A 22,999-nucleotide genomic window follows, 5' to 3' on the forward strand; every position below is an offset into this window, starting at 1 on the left:
TATCTCAGGTAGGATCTGTAACAGTTCTTGTGGTTTTGCTTGCAGAAGCTGATGCACAGATTGAACATCATATCTGGATGTTATTTATATTTTCTCGTGCAAGGTATAAAACAGAGTGGCTGGGGAAACCCAGCCAGATGGGCGGGGTATAAATAATAAAATTATTATTATTATTATTATTATTATAACCCATGAATGGAAAATACCTTTGGATACAACCCAACAGCAATAAGTATAAACTTTAAAATCACCACTTCTCAGTACCAACACTGGATATCCAATGGCTGAAACAACTTAGTGCCACCTTACAATTTAGCCAGAACAAGGGTGATACAGTCGAAGAACAGCTTTGATAATGTACAGTAAACCTTCTTTACTGAGCCTCCTTAACATATTTTATGTGCTTTCACTATATCTTACCTAATTGCTGACAAATTATGTTCAACACACCAAAACACATAATTTATGCTGCAGGCTATAATTTGGTATAGTTTTAACATAGCAAGTGGTATGCAACACTTTATACTGACAAGCAGGACTTAAGATATTTACCACTGTGGATTCGTAGGTGTTCCTTTAAGTGATGTTTATATTTGAAAGCTTTTCCACATTCAGTGCACTTGAATTTTCGGTTACCACTAGATTGAGTTACATGTCTCTGTAAGACAGAATGTAGATATCAATCAGAAGATAAAGAGAAAACAGGTATAACGAAACACACAAGTGAGGAATCTCTTATTTGCAATAGAAAAAAAGGATAAAATTTTAATAGAGTTAAAAAAAATCATCAGGTGATTGAAGATATTGCTTGTGAAATACAAACTAGCAAGAAAACGGGTGAGCAAAGTTAGAAAAATAAGCCACAAAATAATTTTGCCCTCTATCAAAATTTCAGGTAGAGACTGTATTGGCATTTTACATGTCTAGGAAATTCAACAAGGCATTCCCTTATTCTATTTGTAAAAGACATCCAAAGAATCTGGGTTATGAGACAAAGAAACATTAAAGCCTGTTTAAATTTTAATTATTTGACTTGATTTTTCCATTTACATGCTTCCGGCTCTTACTGTTGGCCTCGAATTCCTTTATGTAACGACATCACAGGGCTGCTCTAGGGAAGATGGTCCAGTAACAAATGCACTCAGTCACAAATCATTCTCCAAATAAATACACAGAAATCATATTTCAAAAGTTAGTAGAGCTCACATATAACTAATAATCAGCATTAATAAGTTATGTTGAAGCCATGTAACTATCTTGTAAAAAAAAGAACCAGTCAACACATTCTAAAATATTTGCAATATGATTTAGCCCTTCAGGCCTACTTATTTTTTAGGACTCAACAGATAAGACATGGAATTGAGATATTTATGCAAGAGTTGTCTTTGTAGTAGATAATGTTTTTACCATTCAGTGGAAAATTTGTTCTTTCCTGCTTTTAAAATGTTTTTATTAAGCACACACTAATTGGATTCAGCTAAGTTCAAAGTTACATAAGAGTTAAGATTCCAGAAATCCTTGTCTACCTTGATACTAGAGAAACTTTCTGGAAATAAAAAAAGATGTATCAAGCAGCTTTCAGCCTTTATACTGTATATATTTATACTGTACTTCACTTTGATCTGAGCTGCTCAAGTCAAGTTTTCACAATTCAAAGGTGCCCAGGGCTCCAGCCTGCATTTGGTAGAAGCTGCATATGCTCATTCATGACTAATCAAAATAGTATCCCACAAGGCTGGTAGGTATGAGAAAATACATGCATTTCTGCCAATGAAGTGGATACATTTCCCCCCCCCCCATCTACTGTAATTCATTGCACCAACAAGGGATCCAGGGAAAACACTTCTATGAAATGGAACAAAACAAGAAAGGGCTGCTCAGCTCACTGCAATATTAGAAAAAACAGCCCATACCTGGCATTGAAGTGAATGTACAGGGCAATATGCAGAATTGTCTTGTTATTGGGGTGAATTTGCTTTAATAAAAAGAAATGCAGTCCATAGCAAACACGTTATCAAGAAACAAAAAAAAAACAAAAAACAAAAAACAAAAAAAAATTGTGCAAAGGTACTATTTTACTAGGTTATATACTAGTCCTAATTTATTGAATCACAAGCCAGTCTTTTAAAGCCCCATTAATTTGGGGACATAGATTCAAAGCTTGTGATTAATTTCCCCATTGAACTTAACAGTGCTTATTTATGGATTTTTGTATCCCTATAAATGCTCATCTGAATTAGGCATTTGCTAAAGTTTTGCAGTGAAATCTTCCCCATTATCTTTAATGGAACAGGACTGGACCAGCAGTTCGCATGGCAGACTCTCCAGTGCAGCTTTCCAACAGAGAAGAAACAAGTGAAGGTTCCTGATTTGAAATCGTGACCCACAGCTATGGATCCCCTAACAGATACCAGGAGGCAGAGAAAATCCATGATATATTGCAGGCAGTTATAAATAATTAAAATAAACTGGCTGTTTACTAACTACACACAACAGAGGGATCAACTTTGTGTTAAAGGCAGTAAGACATCAAAAGCATGAGTTACTATTCAGCCCTTTAATAAGTTAAGGTGCTGCTCTCATCACCATAACCACAATAGCAAAGTGAGGTGAATCATTCTATATACGGCCTCGGCCCAGTATACCTGAAGGAGCATCTCCACCCCCATCGTTCAACCCGGACACTGAGGTCCAGCTCTGAGGGCCTTCTGGTGGTTCCCTCCCTGCGAGAAGTGAGGTTACAGGGAACCAGGCAGAGGGCCTTCTTGTTAGTGGCGCCCGCCCTGTGGAACACCCTCCCATCAGATGTCAAGTAAATAAACAAATATCCGACTTTTAGAAGACATCTGAAGGCAGCCCTGTTTAGTGAAGTTTTTAATGTTTGATGATTTATTTTTAATATTTTGTTGGAAGCCGCCCAGAGTGGCTGGGGAAACCCAGCCAGATGGGCAAGGTATTATTATTATTATTAATAATAATAATTCCCCCAGTTGTATAAATAATTGAGACTGGGATCTGGACTTGCCAAGGGCCATTGAGCAAATTAATGGTTCAAACAGATAGTGCTCATCAATCAATCAATCAATCAATCAATCAATCAATCAGGCCTACAAATGCTCTATATGCCCAATAGGGCATTATGTATATCTTACAAAGAGGCCTCTGCCGAGTCCAAAAGTTGTTTTAAAAGAAACCTTTCAGCCCAAAAGTTGGGGTTTGGGGTATGGGTGCAAGAAAACAACTCCACTGCCCCCCCCCCCGCTCAATTCACCACTCAATTTATGGTCCTGCCCATGAGGGCAATCACATTTTCAGCTGTTGCTGGGTGGCATTTTTCTGTATAAACTCATAAGACTGCAGAGTGAGGACAGGAAGTATAACTCTCACTCTGATTTCATGTGGCTTCAGACATCTTACTTCTGGAGTACTGTGGGATGCCCAAGAGAACCAGGAATCACCAGCAGCAGTAAATCTGCCCCACCTCAACACATTGCCACTCCCAAATCGAGCCCAAGAACAAAATAGTGAAGTGTGTGTGTGTGTGTGTGTGTGTGTGTGTGTGTGTGTGTGAAAGGCATTTTGCCCAATACTAAATCAAACACTTTTGTGACTATGAAACTTAAATTCTTAAGGGTATGGAAGAGACATGCTGTCCTTATACTTTTTATAAGACCACTCTTATACTTTTTAGACAGGGAAAACATGTGCAAGAAGAACTTGGAGCTAATGAGAAGCAGTGTTTCTGGTCTCTAGGTAGCTGTTCCACCTGTGCACATTTCTTCCATGCTGAGGGCCACTTTATACATAGTGGTCTCCAGGTGATCACACCTGGAGCACATTGAAGCTGCCACTGAGTTACCGTATTTTTCGCTTTATAAGACGCACCAGACCACAAGACGCACCTAGTTTTTGGAGGAGGAAAACAAGAAAAAAAATATTCTGAATCTCAGAAGCCAGAACAGCAAGAGGGATCGCTGCGCAGTGAAAGCAGCAATCCCTCTTGCTGTTCTGGGATAGCTGTGCAGCCTGCATTTGCTCCATAAGATGCACACAAATTTCCCCTTACTTTTTAGGAGGGAAAAAGTGTGTTTTATAGAGCAAAAAATACAGTATATATCTGGTACTCAGTCCCCAAACAGGAGCACTTGGCAGGCCATGCAATGTAAATAAGCAATACAGTAATTCTGTAAATTGCAGATAAAATGCAAGCTGGCTTCTAGACGATAAAGGCTCATAACTTATAAGTGATTTAGCAACTCAGTTGTATTTCATATATACATTCCAACTCTTACTGGGCATTGCTATAAATAAATGAGGAGGAATCATAATAAATAGCAAAGTCATTCTTGGCAAGTCACCCTTGTTAGAATGCCACGTTCTTGAAAAGGTTTCTTGGGATCCCTTTGTCAGAGATTCATGACAAGAAAGCATTTTGTCAGGCTTCCAATGTCAAGGATAATGGACTTGGAAGAAATTTTGGAACACCTACTTTATGAATCAGGAAAATGCAAGTGAAGCTATGTTACAAATGTGCAACCAATAAGAATATCTATCTATCTATCATCTACCTACCTACCTACCTACCTACCTACCTACCTATCATCTATCTTTAGGAATATATAGAAATATTTATAGAAATATATGTATATTCCTGTTTATGTAAATATGATATTTGAAGCAGAAGTTACTAGCCACAAACCCGTCTAAGAAATATGCAAAGTTCACATATTTTGGTTGCTTCCAAACGTAGAACAAACCACACTGAACCAATAAAAATGAGTAGTTTATTTATTTATCTATTTAATTTACTAAATATTTACTGCCATTCATCTGAGGATCACAGGGCAGCTGACAGTATTCTGCCACAAAGTTTGAATTTTCTTGCCACAAGTTACTGTTTTTCTTAAACATATTATGCGGTTGCCCTAAACCATTAGTCTTAAGAGGGGAAATGTCCAGTAGAAATGTTAGAATGCAGCACAGTAGCCTTGGGAGGGTGGGGGTTGCTCTGAAAAACAGATATTCATCTTTTAATAAATAAAAAATATTATCTATTTTATGTTGACCAGGTGTTGGCGGCTGGCCATATTATTTGCAAGACACTGTGTATTGTTTGTATATTGGCTGCCTACCAGAACATCTCTGAGGTGTGATATCTATACATCAATCTGCAATCACTCGTGCAATTGCTGTAGTGGCATCTGCATGGTGTCAGGAGCAGCGATGGCCCCAGGTTACTCATCTCTCATGATTTTAGTTTTACAACGTGCTTCACTGCCCTACATCATGGGTGGTATTATTTCACAGCTTTATCAGTGGAGATGTTTCTGTAAGTCTTTCCCTTCTGTAACTATCAACACCTTTCCCCTACAGAACTTGGTTTAACAAAAGTTATCACATCACCTGCCCTCTCTTGTTATCTGTGACTAGTATGCCGATAATTCTCTATACGAATCCCTGAGGCTTTTGTTCAGCAACAGAATCCAGAAATGAGCAAGAGAAAATAAACCTAATATATTAGTGTTATTTTCACCTAAGGATTCTAATAAAATCATCTTAGCCCAGTCATGCAGCCAATACAAAACGCCCTGGTAAACATGCTTTGCTAAAAGCTGTTATAGTCTGGATTCAACTAAGTAGGTGTGTTAACGGGAGCCAGTACAATGGGTCCTGCTATAGGGCAACAGGATTCCCTGCTTTCCTTCCTTTGCGTTGCTCCCCAGTTGGCTCTGGGGATATGGAGAAACACCACAACAGTGCATAGGGACAGAGAAGGAGACCGTCCCATTGGGCAAGCTGAAATTTTTACATTGATAGAACTATCAGAAGAGCACAACATCACATTGCTCCTGTTATTCTAATAGCACATTGTTGAATATATATCAAGGCAAGAATACTCTAAACACACTTGTATATGCAAGTATACTCAAATGAACACAATACCAAAATCATTTAAGTTTCAAATAGTGCATTGGATATGAACTTTATCACTTACTTGATCTCTTCCTGATTTATGTGATGTCATATGGCGTTCAAGTTGTGTTCTATATGCAAACGTGTAACTGCATAAGGAGCAACTAAAGTTATCTTCATTTTTTTCATGGCGATATTTAATGTGTTCTTTCAGAGAGGTAAAGCGTTTGTACCCTCTATCACAGTAAGGGCATGTAAGCAGCTGGGAAAATGCATCTGGCGTGCCTGAAGAAGAATAAGGAAACATTTTAGGGGGCTAATTACTGCCGCATAGTGTATAAACAAATGAATCAGTACATTTAGGGCAACATCCAAAACCGTCCACCTGAAAATCCACTTGCACAATGGGACTCTTGGTTTTTCTCCCCTTCAACATACACCCCAACCTGAAGAGCAGATTTGGGACGGCACAGGGGGAGGGAAAAGCCCTGTTGTGTAGGTGGACGCCTGCTTGCACTGCCCTGACTCTTACTTTAAGGATATAAATTGTAAATAGATATCTAACAAGTTCTGAATTTCTTAGGATAGCCTTGATGAATGCTGAAATGACCCAATAGCAATGGGAAAGGAAATTCTACACCCACACTGACACATGCCCTAATATAGCACAAATGCCATTTTGTACATATCCAGTCAGAAGTCCTAATTAGTTTAGTGATGCTTACTCCCAGGTATATGGGTACAGGATCACTCTGAGTTCCTGTTAAAACTAACTAAAAGCTTCCAATTGTGCATGCACACGAAAGCTCATACCAAGAACTAACTTAGTTGGTCTTTAAGGTGCTACTGGAAGGAATTTTTTTTGTTTTAAAAGCTTCCAAGTCACTCACCATAGCTCTTCAACTGTTCGTTTTCATATTTTGATCAGGGCTGACGCAGGTGGCGCTGTGGGTTAAAGCCTCAGCGCCTAGGGCTTGCCGATCGAAAGGTCGGCGGTTCGAATCCCTGCGGCGGGGTGCGCTCCCGCTGCTCGGTCCCAGCGCCTGCCAACCTAGCAGTTCGAAAGCACCTCCGGGTGCAAGTAGATAAATAGGGACCGCTTACCAGCGGGAAGGTAAACGGCGTTTCCGTGTGCGGCTCTGGCTCGCCAGAGCAGCGATGTCACACTGGCCACGTGACCCGGAAGTGTCTCTGGACAGCGCTGGCCCCTGGCCTCTTAAGTGAGATGGGCGCACAACCCCAGAGTCTGTCAAGACTGGCCCGTACGGGCAGGGGTACCTTTACCTTTTAACTCACAATAACTTTGTGGGGGTTTTACCAAACACTTCTAATTTCTTTATAAAAGAATACAAACTGGCTACTAATACTAGTAAAGCTAGCCAACCCTTTAAAACCTAGTTTTATTTTGAAGACATTTCACAGCGGTTAATACTAAGATTTTTTTTATGGAGTGCCATAAAAAGGCACTTCCTATTAATTTGGAATTTACTGCTGTAAATTAACATCACATAAAATTTCAAAAGCATTTAATATATGGTTCATTCCATATCAAGTGATCCACCTTTTTTACCTCATGTCATCCAATTTTGTTAATATTGTGCACACTTGTTGAATGATCAAAACCAAATTTAAATCTAAATTTTTAATTTTTCATCTCACCCCATTTTTTACTTATGAGGGTCTGAAATTTCCAAAAAACAGGATGAAATGATAAAATTTTCCATTTAAACTTAGTTTTGATCATTCAACAAGTGTACAAAATATTGAGAAAACTGGATGACGTGAGGTAAAAAAGTTGGATCACTTGATATGGAATGACCCATATACTAGACACTGTAAAGTATAATTTGGCAAGGACCTTATCCACAGGAATACAATCAGACATGGTGGAAATCTGAGATCAGATTACTTGACTTCCCCAGTCCCTAGCCCTTAAAAGAAGCCATGGGGACAGGGAGCTCTGATTTTGATCAGAACAGTGGCATTTGAGGAAGTACTTAGCCCTGGAGTACCCAGTACAGTCGCCTTGGACATCACAATGCCTTCAGACATCCTCCATGGTGGCTGAGCCCCTCTGCACCTCCCAATGTGCTATAGAGAAGAGAAGGCCTCCACCTGCCCAACGTTGTTCCGTTCCTTTTCCTCAAAATGCCCCAGAGCCGTAGGTAGAGCCAGACATATTTTCAAAGGAAAGGAAGAGCCCATGCTTCATCTTGCAGACACCAGCAGAAATGCTTTCAGGAAAGAAAAAGATGGGGGACCCAACCGCTGACTTGTAAGTTTGGAGGATCGAGGTGTGTGTTTTGCTTTTTCCTTGGTGGATGTTTGGGATGGGTGGATTTGTGTGTGTGCGTGTTCAGTGGGGTGATTAGGGCTCATCTTCTGCCTGCCCTTTTTAAATACAGGGGTTACCTGCCCTCAGCCAGTGTGGTGTAGTGGTTAAGTCCTCTGGCTGGGACGGGACGATATGGGATTGAGGGGGCAACTCCCATCTCTTGCGGGGGTGCAATTAGTGCCAGCACCGTCCGTTAAGAGTTTGGGTGTAATCTTTGACACCTCCCTTTCCATGGAGGCGCAGATTGCAGCTATAACAAAGGCGGCATTTTTCCATCTCCGCCAAGCTAAGCAGTTGGCTCCTTACCTCTCTCGCCCTGACCTAACCACTGTGATCCACGCGACGGTCACCTCCAGACTGGATTATTGTAACTCGCTCTACGTGGGGCTGCCCTCAAGACTGACCCAGAAACTCCAGCGGGTGCAGAATGCTGCAGCAAGACTCCTTACGGGGTCCTTGCTGCGAGATCACATTCACCCGGTGCTATACCAGCTGCACTGGCTCCCGGTAGAGTACAGGATCAGGTTTAAGGTGCTGGTTTTAACCTTTAAAGCCCTATACGGCCTAGGACCCTTGTACCTACGGGACCGCCTCTCCTAGTATGTCCCACAGAGGAACTTACGGTCTGCAAATAAAAACACCCTGGAGGTCCCAGGCCACAGAGAGGTTAGGCTGGCCTCAACTAGAGCCAGGGCTTTCTTGGCTGCGGCTCCAATCTGGTGGAATGCTCTGTCACAAGAGACTAGAGCCCTGCGGGACCTGACATCTTTCCGCAGGGCCTGCAAGACAGAGCTGTTCCACCAGGCCTTTGGTCAGGGCGCAGCCTGACTCCTTCCTCTGGCAATCTGCACAGAATTTTGCTTAATGGTTGCCATTAATTTGATTTTAATTAATTTTTATAATGAAATGTTTTTAGAATGTTGGATTATTTGATTGTTGTTATCCGCCCTGAGCCCGACTTCGGCTGGGGAGGGCGGGATATAAATAAAATTTATTATTATTATTATTATTATTATTATTATTATTAGAGCGCTAGACTCGTAATCTGGTGAACCGGGTTCGCATCTCCGCTCCTCCACATGCAGCTGCTGGGTGACCTTGGGCTAGTCACACTTCTCTGAAGTCTCTCAGCCCCACTCACCTCACAGAGTGTTTGTTGTGGGGGAGGAAGGGAAAGGAGAATGTTAGCTGCTTTGAGACTCCTTTGGGTAGTGATAAAGTGGGATATCAAACTCTTCTTCTTCTCCTCCTCCTCATCCTCCTCATAACTTTAACTCCCTGAAGCTGCTACACTGTGTGTGTGTGTTGTGTGTGTGTGTGTGTTTCCTTTCTTAAAAAATGAGCTCCACAGGAGCTAGTTCAGTCAAGAAAATTGTGTGGGGAAACACTCCTTCCCAGTGCCACACTCTGATTAACTTTGGATGCCTTCCTGTGGCTGCGTTAAAAGAAAAAATTAAAGGTTCTCCAGTATTGCATATGATTTGGTCTTAAGGAGGACATGAAAAAGGGGGAAAGAGGAAGTGCAGATGGGAGAGGCTGTTCTATTTTCCACATTGGGCATTGCTCTTTCAATTCCTACTTTTCAGCAAAGATCCTTCTCACCAGCATCGGCTTGTAGGGCCACTTCCACCTTATTCTGCCCTATGCAACCGTTACTCTTTCCACCACTGCTTTTAAGTCCATGCTCCCTATTGAAACCATGCAGTTTCTTACACACTGCACAATACTGGCACAAACATTTCAACAATAATGACTGAGAGGACCAGTCCTGCCCCTGTAAATATATGTTAGTTACAGTGGCATTTAGCACATGGACTTAGAAGAAAGAATCTATGTGCTTAACCCTAATGACTAGTAAGTAAATCAGATTTGAATTATAACAGAGTATTAATATATGGAGAATATGAGAAACACACAGGATATCCTAATGATAAATAAAATTTTAACACAAAGGTTATATTTTGAATTTTGACTGCATTTTAAAGCCTATGGTTTTTTTCTGTGGAAATGCCATCATTCATACTTTTTATTTCAAAATGGAAGCCAATGTATACAGCGCTTGCTTCCAATAACACCATTTTACAAATTACAGAAAACAGAAGTAATATTAACCATTTTCATCCTGGCCACTGGCTTCTGGTGTTCCTTGTCTTTGATCCTCCTCAGGTGCTTCAGGGTAGATAACTGCTGTATCGTCTTGTTGCAGAAATTCTTCAACATTAGGGTCATGATTTTGTTCATTTTCTGCATCAGAATCACATTCATCTTCTTTTACTAGAAGTAAAAGACAATTTGTGAAGAATGAGAGAATTTCAGTAACAGATATGAGAATTCAGCTTTCATTTTTAAAAGAGAGACATGTCACAGCCTTCATAACTATGAAGAGAAGCTTGAAAACATGCGGACAATGATATAAAAGTCTGGGCCAAAGTCTGCCTGCTAGAACAAGTAACTCTTTATTTCTCCCTTTTTGATCACTTCATTTAAAATACTGACAAGGCTTGAAGCAGCATTATGGTGGCTGCAGCAGCTCTTGAAGAGAACTACAATGCCATATAGGAGTTCTTGAAGGGAACTAGCCATGTTCCTAACCATAGAATGTCTTAAGTCAGTGCGGCTGAAAATGATGGAGGGAGGCTGGGAGAAAAGGGCTCCCTTTTGCTTCCTGTGATGCCACTGCTTCCAAACCACTGCCAACAGCAAAGTAAGGGGAGAAAGCATGTTACCGGGATGGTGGCAATAGCTTTGAAACTTGCAGGAACGTAGTAACTGGTGGTGGTTTGGTGACATCTTTCTGAACTCTCAGGATTTTTCATGAAAACGTAGAAAAATCCCGAAGTGCCAGAGGAAAGCCTCTGGTGTTTCACTCATCACTACATCCTTGGTATCTCATTCCCTGCTTACCTTCCCTTTAACACAAGCCTCTGGCTCCTATACGAATCTTTGCTCCAGGACTCAGTTATAGGAGAGAAGGCCTTAGCAGTGTAGAAATAGTTCATGCAACTCGCAAACTGGAGTTCATGATATTATTAAGTGATTTCCATATAAACCTCCACACTCTCTGCATCCTGAGCAATTTGTCAAGTCTTACTCCATATGCCTCCTGATCTAAAAGAAGACTACCTCCTTCTCCATGGGCCCTCTCCACCCGAGATAAGGCCCGTGGTTTTTTTTCTGTCCTGGCACACTGCTTATAAAACTCCCTTCTGAAAGAAAGCCTGCAAGGTACAATCCATAAGGACTGTTAGAACAAAGGTAAATAGTTTTTTGTTCTGCCAGGCCTGTACAATGTTGATTTTAATTCTGACTGCTGGGTGTATTGTTAATTTTAAATATTGCTGCTACTGGCTGGTTTATTTTTAAACTCTTCTTTGAAAAAGCAGGAAGAGAAACAAAACTGTAAAAAACAATCACACCCATGAAAGATGCTAAAAAGACATGTTGCATACACACACACCCCTTGCCTTTTCAAAAATGGCTAACCTCACTTTTTCAATCTTTGAAATCCTCAGTTTAGAGCACTGGAAGAAGAAACAGCAACAATCTAGCAGCTACAATTACCTGTATAGAGTCTATTTAAAAGGCACTGTTTGGCATCATAGAGCAAAATGTATATTCATGCATGCAACACTTCCTTTTCATAGCTAAGTATGGGAAGTACAGCATGTGTAGGAGTTTGTATTGTGGTAGGGAAATTTCTGTTTCTTTTTGCTTACTTCCTTATTTTTTTATCCTTTTAACACTTCGGTAATTGCATTTTCAAATACATCTCTATATCCCCAGAATATTAACAAGAGCTTGCAGTATGAATAATAATTATGGGAGACAACACGCCCTACAGAGGTGTACGTCGCTCACCCAGAGTTGGGATATAGTGCCAATTTAAAACCCCATGCGAAGAATCATTATTTTCCATACAATTAAAATAAGGCAACTACAGTAAATAAAGCATCCTTGGCATATTGTGGCTCATTATATATAAGCTAATTTTACATACATTGTTAAGCATAAAATGTAATATTAAGGTATTATGGCTAATAGTATTACCTCAGCTGGGACCCATCATAATGCTCTGTTGTGATCTTGCAACAGACCAGAAGTAAATTGTTCATCCATTGCTCTTGTTCCCTGAACCAAAAAGCAGCTAAGAGGCTGCAGAGGCACTGCAGTCAGTGGAAGGGATTGCTTTGCATAATTTACTAGCAACACCTCAAAACGGCTCTAATGGGAGTCTAAGCCAGTCATCTTCACTAGTCATACTTCAGGCTTCATGTGCAGACAGACAGACCAAAAGGGCGAGGGGTGGCAGAGAAAGACAAATAATAGCCGTCCTCAAGAACACGCACCTCAATGATATGCTAAGTACCACAAACACAAATGAAGGAATTTGGTGACAAATACCTGTACATCCAGATTCATCTGCTTGAGCTTCAGGCCCCAGGATTTCCTTTGCTTCTTTACTAGCTAAAATTGGACAAGAAGAGAAGCTTAGAACTTTACATAATCCAGAAACCCTCATTTGCTTAAAACACCTTTTTGTCTCTTGCCACCGGAGAAATGCACACCCTCAGACACCAGCACCACGGTGAGCAAAAATTTTCAGTTACACAACAGAAAGTAGACTACAGCAGCGAGCTGGAATTCAAAAGTCTTGGTTCACTTTCTAGCTACTCTCTCTCACATTTCTGGTGCCTCCTGCAAAAGTCCAGTTGGAAGGGACCCTTGCTCTGCAGATTTGGGAAGCCCAGACAATTATGTTATTTGAACATGGATAAGACATTCTGCTGCATATTTAATCATGGTTGCCTCTTTTGCATAAATAAGATGTATGTTGTGTAAAAATGCTCTGAGCATATTATTAACAACAGTACATGTTAGAAACTCTCTCCAGTGTCCAAATTCAAGGAACAACATGTTTATTTACTATAGTAGTAAAAAAGAACTTAGGAGTTTGAATCCTAAAACTAAAGGCAAATGTGGCATAATAGTATAAAATTAGAACATGCAATCAGAACGTTTATCAATAGATTTACTAGCCCTGATTAACGTTCTTGTAAGAGGTAAGTACAGTACAGAAATGAAAGTACTATGCAATGTTACTACTAAGCAAAAGCAGCAAACTGATGATGCATTTTCCAATCACTTATTCTGCTATATACCAGTCCTGTATTGACTGCTAAGCTGCATCCAACCAAGGCATACTCAGACATACAAGACTATTGGTTCAGGGGTCTACTCTAAATATCACTTAGCTGGGTACAAACTGTATTTATTTATATCTCACTTTTCAAAGGTAATTTCTGGTGGAGTTCCCAATATAAATAAAACTGTATAGAGACAGATATATATATATATATATATATATATATATATATATATATATATATATATATAAATATAGATATAGATATAGATCAAAATCCAACAATCCAATATCAACAAACAAACTATCAGCTAAAAATCCGAACAAGTTTTAGAAGAATTTTGGATCATTTTAAAAAACAGTTTCATATCTATTTTAAAAATATAAGCAGAAAATTTGAACAAGGGTTATTAAACCCCATTAAAAGCCTGCACAAACCGCATTATGCTTTCCTGGCATCCAACTACAGTGCTGTTTCTGCCTACTGCTGATTAGGTTTAATTTATGGACTTGTAATGTTTATGTCTTACACGGTTAGCCTGTTGTACTGAGCCATATGTAACTTGCCCTGGGACCACATGGTGTAGGGTGGGCTGCAAATGCAAAATCAATAAATATAGTGATATATTAATTCTCTTCTGTCAGTACTAATTAACAGGCTTGCTGCTATATTTTGAATAATCTTGAAAGGCAACCTTAGTGCACTAAAGTTATCCATCTAGATGTTATCAGGGCCTTGATAACTTTGGCCAGCTTTCATTTCTGTAATTTTTCTTTCTTAAAATATTGATAGTGGATTTGGAAGTTGATGGCCAAAACAGAATCTACATACACAGGAGATTCCATGTGTGCTCTCAAAGCATGGCCTTCAATTACGTGAGACACTGCCCCACTATTTATACTTTGTGTATGAGTTTAGAAAGTGTCTAGAAAACTGTGCTAGGATCTGTAGGAAAGACCTTGGGCTTGCAGCTGATGCCATTTAGAAGATTCCTCCTAAAGAATTCACAACATGCCTCTGTAAATAGCTCTAACTTAGCCCTGGAAATAAAATTAGGTTTAAATTCAAATGTGAACATGACCCTGGAGAATGTGAATTATTCCTGGGTATACTCTACTTCATTTAAGAAGTTCTACCTTCTTCATGGGAGGATGACCTAACAAGCACAAACAATTTTTCAAGCAGCAGACTTTAGTTAAGTATTGCTTTACTCACACAAGTACAAATACAGAGATGTGCAGATAGGTCATCAGACTATTCCCAAGTGATAGATTTAAGCTAATTTATTATATACAAACCAAATGTTTGCCTCAGATATCTATCTATCTCATGCTCCCTCCTGTTACCCCTCCTGCAGATAAACCAGATTTCAAAAATTAAAACTAGAAATATGTAGTAGCAAAAGAAAAATTGCAATCCTTCAATCTAGCTGTCCATTTCTTAAAACTGAGAAATGTCATATAACAAGAGACTGGGTTGTTGCTTTATTTCACAGAAGGTGGTTCAAGGAACTTCAAAGCCTTGACCTATGGTATTCAGATCTAATGCTTTTCCTGTTTCTTCAGAAGAGAGGTGAAACGTCTGTAACACCAAATATTTTAAGTATTCCATATGATACAAAATGTATTCAACTGGGTTGATGATGTGAGAAGCTGAGAGAGTAAAGGCATGGGCTCAGAGAAGTGTATCACAAGAATACAATTCTAGGAGTGTATTACTTTTTCTGATTGGCATTCTCTGGTAGTAAAGTTGGGAGATTGCAGTGAGATCTAACAGAAGTAACAGACTAATTGAAACTAACAACATGTACTCTAGCTATCTTTTTGTAGTATCATCACAAAAAAGGTTACTTCATAGAGGCACGTGAGTGTCTTCCTGTTACAAAGTAATTAAAAATTGCTCATTTCCTCTGCTGGAACAGAAAAAAGCATTTAGGAAAGGAATCTTAAGGAGTTTGTGGACGCCACTACAGCAGCAAGGATCCTTCTAGCAAAGTATTGGAAGACACAAGAACTCCCCACACTGGAAGAATGGCAGACGAAAGTGATTGACTTTATGGGATTGGCGGAAATGACTGGCAGAATCCGTGACCAAGAGAAGGAGACGGTGGAGGAAGACTGGAAGAAGTTCAAAGCTTATATTAAGAACTGTTATAATATTGATGAGTGCTAAAATGTCAAGGGGAAGGAAGATGCAGAATTGCAGCTGAAAATGTTATTTAAGGCGAAATTGAGAAAGATAACAAATTTAAATTTAACTGGCTAAAAGGGTTGCTGAAAAACTGTAAAATAAGGATGCAAAAAAGGTGAGGTATGGGGAAGTCCGAGAAAGGAGGCTTATGAAAATGAGGTTAAGAATTTATATTTGTGTGTTTGTTTGTATTGGTGGATGTTTTTATGTCGTTGTTATTGTTTTGTTTTAAAATTGGAAAACTAATAAAAATTATTATTATAAAAAAAAAGGAGTTTGTGGAAGTCAGAATTCAATACTGCTGAAGCAAACAAACAGAATGGTCAGCAGGCTTGCAGAGATTGATATCTAACTTTGCAAAAGTTAAATTGTTATAATAGGGATAAAAGATCTTGAACATAGTTGGCCTTCATGTTTCTTTAAGTACCAAAGAAGACCTCATTGTGCTGGGAGAAAAAATCAACAAGGTAGTCAAGATCTGAACAACATGAGCACGACTTAAATGCAGAAGAAAATGCATTTAGACCCCCCACCCAAACACTCCCAGCTTTGACAATCATTTGAGATTTCATAAACCAGAAAAGACACAGCATGCCCATGGCCTTGGCAACTTGGCATCCCATTGAAAAATAACTCCATGGCTGGTTAGGTGGGGAAGAAAGGCAAAGAGCCTAGGAGCATAATAAATTCTTATGTTTGATCATTACTGGTGGGTGTCAGAGTAAGAAGCTGAGGAAACAGAAAAAGTTGAGTCTCAAGATCTAGCAAAGCCCTACTGCAACATCCCAGTGAAGTGGTAAGGGCCAAGAAGCTTTTGAGCCCAATTAAATACAGTGGTACCTCAGGTTAAGTACTTAATTCGTTCCGGAGGTCTGTTCTTAACCTGAAACTGTTCTTAACCTGAAGCACCACTTTAGCTAATGGGGCCTCCTGCTGCCGCCGCGCCGCTAGAGCACGATTTGTGTTCTCATCTTGAAGCAAAGTTATTAAACTGAAGCACTATTTCTGGGTTAGCGGAGTCTGTAACCTGAAGCGTATGTAACCTGAAGTGTATGTAACCTGAGGTACCACTGTAGTGATTAAGGCTACACACATTTTCACGTCAACAAAATTCCATGCAACCTGACAAATTAAACTCATAATAAGGAGCATATGAAAGCAAAAAATGTCTACAGAAAGACACATAGGGCTTTTAATGAAAGAAACTGCAGAATGAAGTAATACTTAATTGAAAGCAACCAAAATTTGAACAGTGTACAGATTTTGCTCAGACATCTGTTCTCAAAACCCAGAAGGAAAATGTTGGTGCAAGTAAAAAATAGGTACCGTATTTTTCGCTCTATAGGACGCACTTCCCCCCTCCAAAAATTAAGGGGAAATTTGTGTGCGTCCTATAGAGCGAATGCAGGCTGAGCGGCTAAGCCCAAAGCCAGAACAGGGAGACGGAGCGCTCTGTCTCGCTGTTCTAGCTTGGGGATGGCTGCGCAAAGCCTCCGCAGGACAGTGGGGTGCCTTCACCTCGCTGCTCTGTGGAGGCTTCAAAGGCTGCGTTCCGGGGGCTTCAGGCAGCTATCCGCAAGCCTTCCGAGCGCAGCAGGAGTTCCCGCTGCACTCGGAAGGCTTGCGGATAGCCACCTGAAGAGTGAGAGGGGTCGGTGCACACCGATCCCTCTTGCTCTTCAGGCTCCGCTTCGCTGGAGAGGCGCTGCACAGTTTTCCCTCTCTGCACAGCACCCCTTCAGCGAAGCAGGAGGAGAAATGGAAGGGGCTCCGTTTCTCCTGCTGCTTCGCTGAAGGGGCGCTGAGCAGAGAGGGGAAGAATTTTTCCCCCTGTTCTCCCCCTCCTATGGTCCGGTGCGTCCTATGGTCCGGTGTGTCCTATAGAGCGAAAAATACGGTATATAGAAGGGAGAATTCCCTAGATGCCAAAATCAAGATTTGGGGGCAAGTACTCTTTGGTGAGAGAAGCCCTGCAGAGATTTAAAATCACAAAACATGCAGCAAAGTAAAGTGTGGAGATAGACTTGTAAAATATGCTGTTGTGAGTTCCAAAACTTCCCTCTTCCCAGCAAAGCAAAAGACCAAAAATCTAGTAAGCTAAACATTTGTTTACTTACAAACTCTTCAACATGTGCTTTTCCATATAACATTCAAAAAAAGTTGCACAGGAAGTAAAACTTGACTTAATAACAATGATGAAAGTTCCTAAATTATTGTTATAGGAACTGAAGAGCGGCTTGTGAAAGCCATGTGGCTAAGCCAGAACAACCAGCTTAGACATCTTCACATGGTGAGTTCATCAGGTACACTGAGAGAGAGAGAGAAAAGCTTAATTGCCCATTTAATTGCCCTAAGGTAAGCAGCGGTGATGCTGCTAAGTCTGGCAGGACAGCTTATTCTATGGCATTAACCCCTTTATGCATTAATTAGACTTAAAGCATGTTGGTCATATAAGGCTGGTTGTCCCACAGAAAAAAACCTGAAAACTTTATTAGTCCTGCTACTTCTGAACACAACTGGTACTATTAACCCAACCCCAGCTCACAAGTCAATGGGTGTGGGCACTTCATTTACATGGTAGAATGAGTGGCACAAGTCTCTTCTCTCTGCCATACAGATAACTTCTTGTATGAAGCAGGAACTCTATCAGCACTAGGTAAAATAGTGTGGGGGAGATGATCTACCTGAATCAGGGCCAAAACTAACTGTTATTTGAGCTAGCAGTCAACAACTGTTCCCTTTTGTTTCATTTTGATGCAGAATACAGTCATTTCAGTGCTGTGCAATTTTCTAAAAAGTTAATATATTGCTATGTTTGCAAGGTCTTTTTAGGTAGAGACACTGATGATGACACATACCTTCATCTTCCCAGCAACTGTTTGCACTTCCTTCTCTTTCACTGCGTTCTGGTAATACTGCATGGTCTTTTGGCAAGTCATCATCTGGCACGCTGTTATCACAATCTGCTGCATCTGGTATACTTTCCTCTTCAACAATGTGCAATTTGTCTTCGTCATCTGAATCAGAATTTGTTTCTACGACGTTATTGTAATTGGTAACTGCAGAGAAAGAAAACGAAAGATCAGTGTAACTATGCTGTTTAGTAACTTTTGGTTTCCAATGTGTACTGACAATCTGCTCTATTTGCTGACTTAAGAGGGCAGGCCTCAATTCCAGACAGGCAGCAGCATACTATAGTAATCCATGGTAAAACACATTCTGCCCATGTTCAGAGGCAGCTCCCCCTTTGAGGTGACTCAGATCAAGACCTGTAACTATGGCAGTTCTATTAAAAAAATATGCAACGGCAAGAAATCCACAGCAGTTCCTACAGTATAATTCAGTATCATTCTAAGTGTATATTACTACAAAGCTAGTAATGTATAATACTATGGTTTGTTGTTGATGACCTGTGACCAGTCTCCATTGCTCTTAAACCTTGTTCCATGATGGCAACAGCCATGAGTGGCACTGCCCAAGAGGCTTGGGGACGATGCAGGCAGCTCTCAGTGTGACTTCAGTTAGAATATTGTTGTTCCATGTCAGCTACATATTTGCACTAACAATCAGATTATGTTAATAATGGCTAAGAGCTTTTTAGAAATCAAGTAGCAGAGAGCTAGATATCTCAACACAAACTGCTGCATAGCAGTTGCATCGCATGCCTCCTCTAAATATATGCTATTTTGGCTTCCATGATGGAAGAAATAATTTAAAATTAGTGAATAAAGTTCTACAAAGAATCAACCCGCTGGTCCCATTTCAAATTATTTTCAGCAAATTTCTCGTTGGCTTTTATTTTTCATATGCATATGACACGGCTACTTGCATTAACTAGGTAATTTTAATTTGATTATACCACCCATGGGTAATAGGGATGTATCTGAATGCTTGAGGGAACAAAAAACAAATTAGATAAACTTAGAAACCAGATCCCCCTAAGCAGACCCCCCCCCATAGTGAGCATGCTCAGAGGGTACGCAATGCTGACCAGGAAGGAAAGGAAAGAGAAGTGCTAAAAACCAGAGGGGATGGAGTATTGTGTAAAGACACTGCTGACTGGCCAGGACACTGAACAGGAGCACCCCACACGGCAATGTTTCCTTCAAAGCCAACTTGTAAAGGGTATTAGTCTAGTTTTGAACCATCAAGCTAATACTGTTACAGTTCTACCACACATTAACCTTTACAAGTATTTATTAAGGATTTCTGCTTCAATAACCAGAAGTAAAGCTGTTTAACATACCAATCTACAAAGCTAGAGGCTACCACTCCCTTAAACATAGTACTGCATGTGCCCCCTCCATCCCTTTGGTAATACACGAGCACAAACCGCACTTTTGATCCATCAGACATAGCTCCTCCTTCAGCATATGAAACCATGTCTATGGTTTCACCTATAGCTAAGATTTTTTGATGGTTGCCTGCTTCTCAGAATGAAAGATTAATTATGTAGGAGATCCAGTTATATCTTCAGTCTTTTACCAACCAACCAACCAACCAACCAACCAACCAACCACACACACACCCCTTTAGGGAAGCTGAACTGAATTGGCACACATTGGTACTGTATTTGATTTGAATAACGGTGCCAGAGGAAGGGTGCATAGTACTTTTTAGGGTCGCAGGTGGCACTGTGGTCTAAACCTCTTGGGCTTGTGTTGCTCTGTCCCTGCTCCTGCCAACCTCGCACTTCGAAAGCACACCAGTGCAAGTAGATAAATAGGTACCGCTGTGGCAGGAAGTGCGCTCTGGCTTCCATCACGATGTTTCGTTGCGCCAGAAGCGGTTTAGTCATGCTGGGCACATAACCCTGAAAGCTGTCTGTGGACAAACACCAGTTTCCTCAGCTTAAAAGGTGAGATGAGTGCTGCAAACCCATAGTCGCCTTTGACTGGACTTAACTGTCCAGGGGTCCTTTATCTTTTTTTAAAAAAACACACCTTTGCATTGTATTTTTCTTACAGTACCAATTTGTTCTTATCTAAAAGCATCTCTGAAACTGCTGTTAGCCCTGTAGAAATGATTTTGATTGGGAATGGTATACCGTACAGCATTAGAAGAAAGTGTGAGACACCCCCCCCCCCAAGTGCTACAGCTCTGAGCAAATTCAGAGCCCCGGTCCCTGCTTTCTGAAGTGAAAATAAAAACATTGGGAGATCCAATCATGGTTCTCATGCAAAACATGCCTAGAGAGACCAGTCAAATCTCATCAGTTGGTTGGTGTGCAAATAAAAATTGTAAGTTATTTTTAGTCATTATTGAAGACTGTCAATGTACTGTCAGCAGATGGAATATTACATGTAGCATCACTGGATGTAGCTGGTTATAATGAAATATATGTTTATGATCGTGTCTTTGTGGTGGTATAACTCCTACCACTCCTTCTCCCACCTCCCCTCCAAAAAATCCCTAAATTATATTTATCAAACATAAAGGTGCCTTATTCATAGTCTTTCCCATATATAAATATGGGCACAGCTTTTGAAAAAAGAGGGGCTAAGAAACAATTGTGAGCCTGGCACATGAAGTCATGAAGTCTGCCCTCTTAATCCTATCAATTTCCAAGAGTAAAGAAATATACAAGGGAGAGAAAATTGTATGGCTGAAAACGAGCAGCTCATCAACGCTCAAAAAATTATCTCACAGGCCCAGTGAGTCATCAGCAAAGACTAGGAGTTAAAGCAGGATGCAGAGCAAATAAATGCTGTCAGTTCTAACATGCAATGATACAAGTAAATACAAGGACCATAGGGAAGCAAACATTCACCTTTGCCCCCAGAACACCAGCTATTTGACCTGGGTGGAAGTTATATCCTTCCCCCAAAATCGGACAAATACTCACAACCTGAGCATGTGGAGCTACAGTGAGGGGGGGGGAGTATTTGATCCCCTGCTAAATTTGCCTGTTTGCCCTCTGACGAAGAAATGACCAGTCCATAATTTTAATAGTAGGTTTACTGTAGCTGTGAAATACAGAATAACAACAGGAAAACCCCCAGAAACCCAGAAGACAAAAGTCAGAGATTGATGTGCATTATAATGAGTAAAATAAGTATTTGATCCCTTTGCAAAAGATGACTTAGTACTTGCTGGCAAAACCCTTGTTGGCAATTACAGGGGTCAGACGTTTCTTGTAGTGGCCACCAGGTTTGCACACATCTCAGGAGGTATTTTGTCCCACTCCTCTTTGCAGATCCTCTCCAAGTCAGTAAGATTTCGAGGCTGATGTGTAGCTACTCGAACCTTCAGCTCCCTCCACAGATTTTCGATGGGATTAAGGTCTGGAGACTGGCTAGGCCACTCCAGGACCTTAATGTGTTTCTTCTTGTGCCACTCCTTTGTTGCCTTGGCCATGTGTTTTGGGTCATTGCAATACTGGAATACCCATCCTCGACCCATATTCAATGCCCTGGCTGAGGGAAGGAGGTACTCACCCAAAATTTGATGATACATGGTCCCGTCCATCGTCCCTTCGATGCGGTGACGGTGTCCTGTCACCTTATCAGAAAAACACCCCCAAAGCATAGTATGTCCCCCTCCATGTTTGATGGTGGGGATGGTGTTCTTGGGGCCGTAGGCAGCATTCCTCCTCCTCCAAACACAGCCAGTTGAGTTGCTGCCAGAGCTTGATTTTGGTTTCATCTGACCACACTTTCACCCAGTTCTCCTCTGGGTCATTCAGATGTGCATTGGCAAACTGCAGACGGGCCTGTACATGTGCTGTCTTGAGCAAGGGAACCTTGCGGGCTCTGCAAGGTCTCAGTCCTTCACGGCGTAGTGTGTTATCAACTGTTTTCATGGTGACTATGGTCCCAGCTACCCTGAAATCATTGACAAATTCCTTCCGTGTAGTTCTGGGCTGCTTCATCAATGTTCTCCTGATCACTGCTACTCCACGAGATGAGATCTTGCATGGAGCACCAGACCAAGGGAGGTTGACAGTTATTTTGTGTTTCTTCCATTTGCGAGTTATTGCACCAACTGTTGTCACCTTCTCACCAAGCTGCTTGGCAATAGTCTTGTAGCCCAGTCCAGCCTTGTGCAGGTCTACAATCTTGTCCCTGACATCCTTGGACAGCTCTTTGGTCATGGTGGCTACTTTGGGATCTGCTGGATTGATTGCTTCTGTCGACAGGTGTCTTTTGTACAGGTACTGTAACGAGCTGGGATTACAGGTAAGACCTCTCCCTTACAGCAGGTGGAGGAGGAGGAGGAGGAGGAGTTTGGATTTGATATCCCGCCTTTCACTCCCTTTAAGGAGTCTCAAAGCGGCTAACAATCTCCTTTCCCTTCCTCCCCCACAACAAACACTCTGTGAGGTGAGTGGGGCTGAGAGACTTCAAGGAAGTGTGACTGGCCCAAGGTCACCCAGCAGCTGCATGTGGAGGAGCGGAGACGTGAACCCGGTTCCCCA

At 40.9% G+C, this 22,999-nt stretch overlaps 1 protein-coding gene across 2 annotated transcripts in view; it reads right to left on the reverse strand.

Moving 5' to 3' along the window:
• The window catches only part of ZEB1 (zinc finger E-box binding homeobox 1), a 76,136-nt gene that overhangs the window by 7,772 nt on the left and 45,365 nt on the right, over positions 1-22,999 (reverse strand). For both annotated transcript variants that reach the window (XM_079996418.1, XM_079996419.1), the window contains exons 2-6: positions 18,441-18,641; positions 12,650-12,712; positions 10,361-10,522; positions 5,996-6,198; positions 553-658 (exon numbers count right to left, since the gene is read on the reverse strand). In XM_079996418.1, coding sequence (XP_079852544.1) covers positions 553-658; positions 5,996-6,198; positions 10,361-10,522; positions 12,650-12,712; positions 18,441-18,641 — 735 coding nt within the window. The remainder of the gene's footprint in view (positions 1-552; positions 659-5,995; positions 6,199-10,360; positions 10,523-12,649; positions 12,713-18,440; positions 18,642-22,999) is intronic.

The sequence above is a fragment of the Podarcis cretensis genome (genome assembly GCF_951804945.1).
Source record: "Podarcis cretensis genome assembly, chromosome: 12".
Classification (NCBI taxonomy): Eukaryota; Metazoa; Chordata; class Lepidosauria; order Squamata; family Lacertidae; genus Podarcis; species Podarcis cretensis.